The 12,497-nt window shown below is 42.8% G+C and overlaps 1 protein-coding gene across 3 annotated transcripts in view; it reads right to left on the reverse strand.

Moving 5' to 3' along the window:
* PARP8 (poly(ADP-ribose) polymerase family member 8) overlaps positions 1-12,497 on the reverse strand; it is a 452,966-nt gene that overhangs the window by 111,309 nt on the left and 329,160 nt on the right. For all 3 annotated transcript variants that reach the window (XM_077462768.1, XM_077462766.1, XM_077462767.1), the window contains exon 8: positions 9,423-9,483. In XM_077462768.1, the coding sequence (XP_077318894.1) occupies positions 9,423-9,483 (61 nt within the window). The remainder of the gene's footprint in view (positions 1-9,422; positions 9,484-12,497) is intronic.

Genomic DNA, 12,497 nt, shown 5'->3' on the forward strand with positions numbered 1-12,497 from the left:
ATCCCTATCAGAGATGGATAGATAGATAGATAGATAGATAGATAGATAGATAGATAGATAGATAGATAGATAGATAGATAGAGAAGCCACCATGGTTATCATCTGGAGAACATTTCTATTACTTCTAAGTAAAAATTAAATGAGGTAATCTTATTTATGCAAATTCAAGGTGATATTTGGCACTTGTAAAGGAAAAGGTTGATAACATCAATAATGTCAATGTGTAATAAAATGAATAAAGTAATAGCATAATAATGTTAGGTCCCTTTCAGACCAGTGCTTACCGCCCTCTAAAATTGATATGCGGTGAATGCAGCTTGCCCTGTTGGATGGAAGCCTGTGATCTTTTTCTATATATATGGTGATCTAGGCACTGCTTGTACTCCTATGTCCCTGGAATACGTACATTAGGACGAAACATGTGTAAGGAAGAGTCTAGCGGTGATGTCACCAGAGCGATTGGAGTGGTGGTTTTTTGAAATCTACATACCTACACTGACTTGTGAGTAGTTTTACCCTGCTTTCAAAATAAAGGAGGCACAAAGTTTGCTACACTATGGAATTTTTCATGTGCTTTCTTTACTGTGTGTTGCCACTTCTGTCGATGCTGGAAACCATTGCCTGGGGAGATGTTGAGCACATAGAAGGTCACATTTGTCCATCTGGAGTGTTTTATAAATATTCTTTTTTCGTGAGCACTATTTATGGCATGATAATTTGTTCTCATAGGGATACAATCGTTTTTTTTAACACATTGAGTCAGTACAACACAGATTGTTTAACTATATAGCAGCAGCTTGCAGGCATTCAGGTGTTACTACTGCCACCCCCTGATTCCTTTTTTGTTTTTTATTTATTATTGTAACTTTTTTTTTTAAATTGTCGAATAGCAATTTTACATTGCAGGACTGCACCTCAAATGCTAGGCTCGTGGTGTGTCCACATTGATCTCCATGGGCAAGCTTGGCGGGCTGTGTTGCCTGTCAAACTCTGCAGCTTCAGTTAAAAATGCCATGACATTAAAGTGGGTAGGTCCAAGAAATATCTCCTAAACCTACACGGTTTAGGAGATATTTGCCGAAAGACAAGCAATGCTGTCTACGGCGTATGCGCCGTAGACAGCGGCGCACAGATGCACTGAGCGCGGTACCGTCAACGGCAAATATGCCACGCGCGGCGGCTCCCGTGTGTCCACGGGCAGTCATAATGGAACTAAGTTCCTCACAACTTCCTTCCTGTTCTCCATTGCGGCTTGATCAAGTGCCACCTGCAGTGGGAAGTACAGACTGCAACTGCCTATTGTCTGTTAACACAAAAATACACCCTATAAACATTAAAAGATTAAGGCTGAGCTCAGGTTTGGTCCAAACTTGGGTTCCTATTAAACTCAGCAAGAAGCTGTTACTGCCCACTGCCACCAAGTGGTCATATTAGGTCAGTTATATCATGAGAATCCCCAATCTTTTGTGTACATGTAGGTGCGAGGCAGGGAATGCCCTGGCTCCAGCTGATTGGGTGGCAGTGGGCTGAAGTAACAGCTTTCTGCTGGGTTCAGTCAGATCCCGAGTCTGGACCATACCCAACCTCAGATTTACTAAAGACCACCAGCTGATAATTCTACTTTAACAGAAGCTCAACATTTGCAAATTCAGTGCTGAAATACCATGGCAAAAAAATAATAATTCTGATTTATTCACCAAGCGAAATAATATGTAATTTGTAATTTATGAATCATACATTAGTAGACCAAGAAATTGCTACAACTGTAAGGACTAAAATGAACCAAAAATAAGCAATTCGAAAAAGTGATGGTATTGCAAGTTTTAGACTGAATCCTGTGTATTATCACAAATAATATGTTCTGTAATTTAAAGTAAAATTGGTTTAGAGGCCCCATATTACATATGATTACATATGATTGCTATTCCACTAACTATTATACTGTATGCATCTGCAGCCACTCGAAGCCTGACTCCAGCAAAAATGATTTGTTTTAGAGTGTGGAAAGAACCTGTGTTCCCTGTGCTAGATGTGAGTTTGGTCCTCACTTCCTGTCTAATTGACGGAACAGGAAGTGGAGATAATTCCACTCAGTCAAGATGCAGACAAAAATACACACAGAAAAAACCCCATGGCAAAACAATTACTAGGTCTACAAATATAGGCAGTTGAAATGTTCTTGGACCCCTTCTCTTCACTATCTACACCTCCTCCCTTGGTCACTTGATAACTGCCCACGGCTTCCAATATTACTTATATGCTGATGACACCCAAATCTATCTATCTACTCCTCACCTCACTCCTTCAGTCTGCTCTCGCATTACTGACTTACTAACTGACATATCAGCATGGATGTCGCACCACTTCCTTAAACAAAATCTCTCTAAAACTGAGCTATTAATATTCCCCCCCACCCGTGCCCTTCTCCATGACTTTTCCATCAAAATCAACAATGCAACCATCAGTCCCTCCACTAACGCCAGGGTACTAGGTGTAATCCTAGATGCTGACTTGTCATTTCAGCCTCAAATCCAATCGTTGTCAAAAGTTTGTAGAATTCACCTCTGTAACATCTCTAAAATTCGCCCTTTTTTAACAAATGAAACCACCAAACTCCTCATTCACTCCCTCGTTATCTCTCGCCTTGACTATTGCAACTCCCTCCTCATTGGCCTGCCTCTCCATAGGCTATCCCCTCTTCAGTCTATCATGAATGTTGTTGCCAGATTTATCCACCTTACCAACCGCTCAGAGTCTGCCAACCCTCTCCTCCAATCCCTACACTGGCTCCCAATAACCCAGCGATTAAATTCAAAATACTAACCACAACATACAAAGCCATTCACAACTCTGCCCCGAGCTACATCTTGTCTCCAAATATCACCCAAATCCTCCATCCGCTCTTCTCAAGACCTCCTACTCTCAAGCTCTCTCGTCTCTTCCTCTCCTGCTCGTCTCCAGGATTTATCCAGAGCCTCTCCCATCCTCTGGAACTCGCTACCTCCACCTGTCTGGCTATCCCCTACTCTTGCTAACTTCAGGTGATCCCTGAAAACTCATTTCCTCAGGAAAGCCTATCACGTCTTTAACTAATCTTTTACCACTTCCATCAGCTCATTCCCCACAGTTACAACCTTTTGTATCACCTGCCCCACTGTATTAGATTGTAAGCTCTTCTGAGCAGAGCCCTCTTAATCCTCTTGTATTTTATTGTATTATAACTGTATTGCCTCCCTTTTATGTTGTGTAGCGGCGGCTCCTGAAGAGCACGTGCTATGTGTTTTTTTTCTAAAATTAAAGTTCCTAAACTGCAGTTTGGTTTGGGTATATTTGTCTAAATTGGACCTCTGCATCAGTCTGACTGGACTATGAGATGTTCAGCCTGGCCCCAGTGGGCACTGTCTCTTGTGGCAGGCGTGGAACTAGGGTCTGGTTAGGTGCTTAAGTTACTCTCTTTCGGGGGCCAGGTCAGTGGAAGTGGTCCTCTCGCTGTGCCCTGTGGGAGAGGGTTGTTTAAGATGCGGACATCACGTGGTTCGGGGTTCTGGCCCAGTATGATGTGCTGATTACATGGTCCTGGTCCTCCTGACCACCCCCCAGGAAGGCTATGGCCTGGAGTGCGGATCCACCTGACTTTGATGTCTCAGGGCTGGCTAGGCCGAGGCAATGAAACTAAAGGAGGATTCTGAGGTAGTTGGGTGCCGTCTCCAGTTTGAGAGAGACCCAGTGTACTTCAAGCATTCTAGGGGAGGACTCTTTAGAAGAACACCACGTACGAATTGATTTTCTTAACAAGAGCCTGGAAGGGCTGAAGTAACCGAGAGAATCCAGTTTTGTGGATATCGCCAAGCAGGCTGAAAGATCCAGGTATCCTACAAGTGTTTCAAGTTTAGTTTCCCTACATGTTCTACAACAAAGTCTGTGACAATTTGTCAGTCTGAATTTACCATATAAAAGAATAATGTGACCAAACGCTTTGGCTTTTAGCAGTCTCACCAGCACTGGAGGGAGCTTCTTATCTCTTTATCTTCAGTATTTTATCTCACTTATCACTACCAATAACATTTAAGTAAAAGGATACAAAAAGGCACATGTCTGCATTACTAGATCACATTGATATTTTGAGAAAAAAAACAACTTGCCCCTGCCATGAATAAAAAAAAGCCCACTGCTCTCTAATCCACTCATTTGATTAAAAGCCCAGACAACAGTTGGCATGATCTCTGGTTATAAGGCTTATATGGATTTCATATCATTAATGTCTGTTGTTTTCAAGTGGTCAGACCCTGGCTGATAAATGTAGCGCACCCCCTAAGGAGGCGCAAGTAGAAAGGGATCCCCTACCCAGCACAACCAGGCACCCAGCATTTTCACAGCACACTTGAGGCAAGGAACAGTCCAGTGCTTTGTTTTGTATTTTTATTAGGGGGTTAAACTTGGATAGGGAGAAGGATAATATGGGATGCCCACTTGACTGTAGTAGAACTTTTCAGGGACAAACGTCTTCTATACAGCTATTTACACTCCTCAGCGTCCTCCAGCACAACACTTGCTTAAAGCACTACAACTTCCAGGACCAGCTGGCACCATTGGATATGTAGCACATGCCCTTTACTAGCAGAGACTAAGGGCCCCCTGTGTGTGTAGTAAAGTCCTAGTACCCAGCTGTCCTTCTGTGGCTACTGGTCCTAGCACCACCTCTTCAGGCACTGCCAGCCAACCTGGCTGCAGCTGCCCCTGTCTCCAGCACTCTTGGCTAAACTTCCACAGTCCTCCCAGACTCACTCTGCATCAATCTCAGACTGCTGTCACCCAGTCCTCTCAGTCCTCTCTGACTGTAACACTCATCAGTCCAAATGGCTGTCTTCTTCCCTGGAGATTTGCCCAGCAGTGTTTTCCTCCTGCTGTCCTTCTCCTGCTCATGTGCCTGTGGTCAGGACATCCCGGTGTGTTGTGAAGAGGGCCCCTTCCGCACCCAAGCTCTCAGACCCAAGGTCACTTCCTCCCCTAGACTAGGGGGCTACCCTCAAGGGTTTCCGACAGCCTTCTAACACTCAATCTACAGCTTCCACCCGAACTCCACTGCCACAGCTGGACTGACCAAGAATATTTGAGGAGGCCTGCCCCCTGTCAACCCATCTGTCACGGATTGATTGAAAACTCCAGACAGCTCCTCCTCAACCTCACTCCCATTCTTCTAGAAGTTTTCAACAAGTTCCAAGAGTAAGGGGAGGTCTCAGAGATGCTGCATGTGAGTCATCCAGCCCTCCCTGGGTGTCCCACCCTGACCCAGAAAAAAAAAACACAGGCTTGGCTGCCAGCCAAGCTTGAACAATTTTCCTAGACTAACAAAAAAAACGTTTCTAGCACGCTAGAGGGTGCTACATAGACTTGAAGGAATATGAGATGAGCAGCAGGCAGCGCTTGCAGGTGTATATATGATTGCCCTAATATGCTGAGATATTTAAAAACGATATGCAACTAAAAAACAAGGCTTTGAAAAAATATATTTAAACATATTGACATCAAGCTGTGTTCTTTATCCTATATTATAAAAACAGTAAAAGACCATTTTTTTTTTAATAGTAATTTTACTTCATCACTAGATGCACTTGCCCCTCTAACCACACGCAGAATCAGGCCCTGGCCATTACAACCCTGGCAAACTGACAACACTAGAAATCTCAAGAGACGTTGCCGTGCTCTTGAACGGCTGTGGCGTAAAACCAAATGCCTCCAAGACTTCACCATATATAAATCTGCCCTTCTAAAATACAACTCCTGCCTCCATGCTGCCAAACAAGCCTACTTTGTATCTCTTATTATTACTTTGTCATCCAATCCCCGTCGGCTCTTCTCAACTTTTAACTCTCTGCTTTGTCCCCCACCACCTCTACCCACCAACTCACTCACTGCCCAAGAGATTGCCAATCACTTCAAAGACAAGATTGATGCAATTCGCGAGGACACCTCCGCTGTGCGTACATCTTCACCACCCAACATACCTGGCCTAATAGCACATTCAACACTCTCCTCTTTTGAATTGGCTACTACTGAAGAGGTTGCAAAACTTTTCTCAGATGCTCACCTAACCAATTGTCCCTTGGACCCTGTCCCCTCACAACTATTAAGGTCACCCTCTAATTCTATCTTATGCTCCCTCACTCACATCTTCAATCTCTCCCTCTCAAGTGGCACCTTCCCCTCCCCTCTAAAACATGCGCAGATCACCCCCATACTTAAAAAACCCTCACTAGACCCCACCAACCTGAACAACTTAAGACCTATCTCATTGCTCCCATTCACCTCTAAACTTCTAGAACGCTTAGTCTTCAACCGCCTTAGCTCCTACCTCAGTGAAAATAACCTTCTTGACCCATTACAGTCTGGCTTTCGCTCTCAGCACTCCATGGAAACTGTCTTACTAAAACTCACTAACGATCTACTAACTGCTAAAACCAACAGCCAGTACTCCATACTCCTACTACTTGACCTCTCTTCTGCCTTTGATACTGTTGACCACCCGCTCCTCCTCAATAAACTACATTCGCTTGGCCTCCGAGATTCTGCGCTTTCCTGGTTCTCTGCCTATCTATCACAGCGCTCCTTCAGTGTCACCTACAACTCTGTATCCTCCTCTCCATTACCTCTTTCTGTGGGGGTCCCCCAAGGCTCTGTTCTTGGACCCCTTCTCTTCTCTATTTATACCTCCTCCCTTGGTCACTTGATAACCACCCAAGGCTTCCAATACCGCTTATACGCCGATGACACCCAAATCTATCTGTCTACTCCTCACCTCACTCCTTCAGTCTCCTCTCGCATTACTAACCTGCTAACTGACATATCAGCATGGATGTCACACCATTTCCTTAAACTAAACCTCTCTAAAACTGAGCTATTAATAATCCCCCCTGCCTGTACCCCCCTCCATGACTTTTCCATCAAAATCAACAATGCAACCATCAGGCCCTCCCCTCACGCCAGGGTACTAGGTGTAACCCTAGACTCTGACTTGTCATTTCAGCCCCAAGTCCAATCGTTGGGAAAAGTTTGTAGATTTCACCTCCGTAACATCTCTAAAATTCACCCCTTTTTAACAAATGAAACTACCAAGCTCCTCATTCACTCCCTTGTTATCTCTCGCCTTGACTATTGCAACTCCCTTCTCATTGGCCTGCCTCTCCATAGGCTATCTCCTCTTCAGTCTATCATGAATGCTGCTGTCAGACTTATCCACCTTACCAACCGCTCAGTGTCTGCCAACCCTCTCCTCCAATCCCTACACTGGCTCCCAATCACCCAGCGAATTAAATTCAAAATACAAACCACCACATACAAAGCCATTCACAACTCTGCCCCGAGCTACATCACCAATCTTGTCTCCAAATATCACCCAAACCGTCCCTTCCGTTCTTCTCAAGACCTCCTACTCTCAAGCTCTCTCGTCTCCTCCTCCCACACTCATCTCCAGGACTTCTCCAGAGCCTCTCCAATCCTCTGGAACTCGCTACCTCCACCGGTCCGGCTATCTCCTACTCTTGCTACCTTCAGGCGATCCCTGAAAACTCATCTCTTCAGGGAAGCCTATCACGTCTCAAACTAATCTCCTACCACTTCCATCAACTCATTCCCGACAGTTATAACCTTCTGTACCACCTGCCCCACCCTTTTAGATTGTAAGCTCTTCTGAGCAGGGCCCTCTTAATCCTCTTGTATTTAATTGTATTGTAACTGTATTGTCTCCCTTTTATATTGTAAAGCGCTGAGTAAATTGCTGGCGCTATATAAATCCTGAATAATAATAATAATAATACTTGGTAAGTGCAAACCCTCCAAATCCCTTTTAACTGGGAACATATTTTTCACAAGGAAGATGTGACTGATGGAAGCCTGGACTAGCTGTACACTAATTCTAATTCCACATGATGGCCACATTTTTCAGTATGGTATACAATAAGGAGATTGTGGAGCATACAGTATGTATTAGCTATGTACCTTATGTCTAATACACTCCAATACATGTAGCCTTAGACTCCCATACAAATGGCCATATAAACGAAAAGACCATCAAACAAAAGACAGAATTGAATTGACATCTACAAAACCCCAAACCCGATAGTAATCTAGAAGAGCAAAATAATCAAAAGGTGGTACAATTTACAGGAAGAAAAATTCTTCTTGATCCCTAAAGGCAATTGGATACTCCCTGGATTAATATTCTACAGTGTTAGTTCTTATTCTATACGTTTTAATATTAATAATATGAGTTACATTTAGAAATACTGTGCAACCCCATTTGAGGACTTGGTACACAAACTGCACATCTAGAGCAGGTTTCTTCAAATTATGGCCCACAACAGTATTGCCAGCGGCTAGGGACAGGCTTTCTTTCCGCTGTACCATCTTTCTCCAAGTCATTTGGTTGCTAGGATTGATAACACTCTAGAAACTGATAGTGTGCTTGTCTCAGCAGGGGTATTGAACTTCCTCTATCCATACCTGCTCCAGCTCCTAGCTCCTTTCTTGCTTGCACACTAACTACAGACATGCTGTAAGCAAAGTGAGGGATAACCAATGGTAGGGAATCTGATATAAGGGGGGACTCCTAAACAGGACTAAGGTAATGTAAGCGATGCTCTGATGCAGATCCTCATGTAAAGTTTTTTTTATAGGGATCCTGATGTAAGGGGGGTGATGGTGGCTCTGTTGTGAGGGGTGACTTCTGAGATGGCCTCTGATGTATGGGGGCTCTGATGGGGACCTTAATTTCAAGGGGCTTTGATGGGGACTCTGATGCAAATGAGGTATCTAATGGGGTCACTGATATAACGGGGGCACTGCTGGGAAACCTGATGTAAAGGGGGACTCCTACGACAGACTCTGATGTAAGTGTCAGAGGGTTATTGTGGGTGTCAGTGGGCTATCATCCCGGAGAACAAAAGTCTGTGTAATATTAAAGCGGAACCGTTCATTTACTGGTTTCAAAAATCAGTTGGATTCTAGGCATGTCAGAAATGCTAACTGTCACATTTGTGTTCTCAACCAAACTGTCAAACCATCAAATGGCTGAAGTCGTAACTGATCACATGTGCAGCATCATGGCAGTTGCAGCTCAAACAGAGGCCAAGATGGCTGAAAAAGACAGGAGGGTTTACTTCTGCTTGTACTGCATATTTTTATTCTTTTTTTTTTTTCGATGTGTCAGAGTGACATTTTTCTCAATCACAAAATTCTAATAAATGTAGACAGCATGTATTTCAGAATTAACAATCAAAGGGTCAGCCAAAGCACATCTGGAAAAACGACTTTCACACCTCTGTGTAGATAATCCTATTCTATATTCCAAACGTTAACTAGATATAAAATATTAATGTTATTGTAAGATTACTTTATATACTCTGAATGAAAACCAAAAGACTTACATCAAGGAAACTAACGTCAATATGCAAATCAATATCCACATCATCAATTGCTCCGTATTCCCTGCAGGACAGAGGAAATGTGAAATATTCAGTCACGTTAGAAATAAAAACTAGTCATCGTTAAAAAGCTGGGCTTCAAAAAAAATATATGAGATAAATGTCCTAGTTCTTATGACATGTGGATGTAGTTCACATAGAATACAAATACTGTACGATAACATTTGCAAACACACAATTTTTGCAATCTTTATATAGTGTCAGCATGTTACAAACAGTATACAGAATTATGTACATCTGAATCTGTCACCTAGGAGCTTACCATCTAGTGTTCAATACATACACATTCTAGGATCAATTTGATCAGAAGCAATGAATCATAGGTTTAAAGTAGTTGTAACAGAATTAACAGCAAAGTCCTTGAGCGCTAAAGCTGTAGGTCGTGTGTGGAGATGTCATAAACCAACAAGGTTTAATGGACTGGAACCCAGGGCAGCCGCCAACCACTGGAACAAAGGATATGCAGGAAAAAAAGAACTTCAGAGCGATGTTAAATCCAGAAAGTACATATGGAAACCATTAGTTAATGAGGAAGATTTTTTATTATACTGTGGGCCAAACAAACAAGGACTGCTGAAAACCTCTAAAAACTTGGAAGAACTGCAATATTAAGTCATAAAAATATATAAAAAAAAAGAATAATGTTAAAAAGCAAAACCATACCACTGGTGACATCCGGGTGGAGAAGGGTTCAAACCATCCAAAGGGCTTGCTAGTCAAACATGGAAAAGGGGCACCATAGGCCATGTTGGGATCGATGGAAGCCCAGTGAGAGGGGATGCAGCCTGTTGCCTGCAGACTGATGGTCAGGCTAGTCCTGTGCCCAGAGGTGGTAAAATCGCAGAGTGCAGGAGGACACTGCCAACCGCTGCAATTCCTGAGCTGATGACAGAAGGGGACCGGACTGTGCTGCAGGTGGTGAGAGATGTGTGATAGCCACTGTGGAATGTTTAAAAGGCCAGGAGAGCCGAGCAGTGCCAGATGGACCAGGCGCGCTGAGTGGTGTCAGCACCGCGCCCGAGACAAGGGGAACAGGAAACCCGTGATGTGCTGTGGACTGCAAGCTGCTGGCTTGCTGTGACTACATGTTTTGCACACCTGCGCTTTGTCAAAGTCCTCCACCTGGATGTCACCAGTGGTACGGTTTGCTTTTTAACATTATTAATTTTTGTATATATTTGTATGACTTATCATTGCAGTTTTTAGAGTTTTTTTTCGCAGTCCTTGTTTGTTTTGCCCACAGTGTAATAAACAAGCTTCCTCATTAACTAATGGTTTCCATATTTACTTTCTGGATTCAACTCATAGAGTGCCGCTCCAAAGTTCTTTTTTAAAGTAGCTGTAAACCAGTCATGGAATTTGAGCAAAACACATAAACCTGTAGTGTTTACTTATCTCTCTCCAAAGCTCTAAGTGTGTTTTTTTCTGGTGCTTTGTTCCTCTGTTATCAGCACTGAGAAGTTTTCCTGACACATGAAAAAAAAATTGTGTCGGGGGGGGGGTGGAGTTCAAAACGGAGCTTGTCTATTCAGAACACAGTTCTGCTGTGTGTGGAGGGAGTGTGTTCCTTTCCTCCAATCAGCTCTCACACACTGTAACCGCAGTCTCTCCACCCTTCCTTATGTGCTGCTGAAAGATGAAGAAAGATTTTTAACACAATCTGCACTTTTGGAGGGGTGTAGAGAGGAGCAGATCTACAAGTAATACATCTGTAGGAGAATTAGTTTCATCTCTGTCTGTTCACTTCACTGGGTATATATGAGGGTTTACATCCACTTTAAGTTTGGATGGTAGTAGGAAATAGAAGCTCTGAGGTGAACATAATAACTCTATGAATACAGTGTCCAAGGTGTGAACTGAACACAGAACACAAGTGGGCAAGTTGTTTGGCTGCCCTTGATTCACCACTTATTTACTTTATGTTATATTTTAACCTCTTCCCGTCTGTCCCATAGCATATTTACTGGTACAGGGTGGCCGCTCTGTGCAGAATCACGTATATATGTGATTCTGCACTTACAGATTTCAATAGCGAGCGTGCGCCACTGGCGCCTCACTCCCGCTGTGACTTTACATAGCGGGAGCCGATCAGTGGGTATATGTAAACAAGGCAGACTGCCAATCTGTGAGTACAGAAGACATGGATATGGATCCTGTGTTCCTGTGAAACAAGAATACCAATCCATGCCTTCAAGCATTCAAAGCAAACCCCCCCCTCCCCCCCATTTGTTAACCCCTTCCCTGTGTCATTAGTGCAGTGACAGTGCATAAGTGTCAAAAGTGTCCATTAGGTGTCCCGATCTGTCTGCCACAATATCGCAGTCCTGCTATAAACCGCTGCACAAAAATAAAAATAAAAAATATCCCATAGTTTATAGTCATTATAACTTTTGCGCAAACCAATCAATATACGCTTATTGGGATTTTTTTTTTTTTTTTTTTTTTTACCAAAACCATGTAGCAGAATACATATTGGCCTAAATTTATGAAGAATTTTGATTTTGTACATTTTTTTATCAGATTTTTTACTAGCAGCAAGTAAAAAAAGTATATTTTTTTTTCAAAATTGTCAGTCTTTTTTTGTTTCTAGCGCAAAAAATAAAAACCGCAGGAGGTGATCAAATACCACCAAAAGAAAGCTCTATTTGTGGGAAAAAAAGGGAGTTACTTTTTATTTGGGTACAGCATTGCATGACGGCGCAAATGTCAGTTAAAGCAACGCAGTGACGTATCGCAAAAAATGGCCTGGTCATGAAGACGGATAAATCTTCTGGAGGTCAAGTGGTTAGAGTATAGTTTTAATTTAGTTTTATTTAGTACCAACTGCTGTTATTGGTAATTTTATTGTGTAGCAGTGTCCTGTTCCATTCATTATTGGGATCTTGTGTTGTCTTTGTTGAATTTAACTGAATTTTAATAATTTCCCTTTGAGATTAATAAAGTATTTATTAAGGCAATAATAAGTTAGTGACCTGAAAAAAGCAGCAAGTAAAGTTGGGTCTCTTGATTAGCATGCTT

The sequence above is a fragment of the Lithobates pipiens genome, unplaced genomic scaffold, assembly GCF_037356315.1.
Source record: "Lithobates pipiens isolate NorthernLeopardFrog02 unplaced genomic scaffold, aLitPip1_a1.2 Scaffold_3, whole genome shotgun sequence".
Lineage (NCBI taxonomy): Eukaryota > Metazoa > Chordata > Amphibia > Anura > Ranidae > Lithobates > Lithobates pipiens.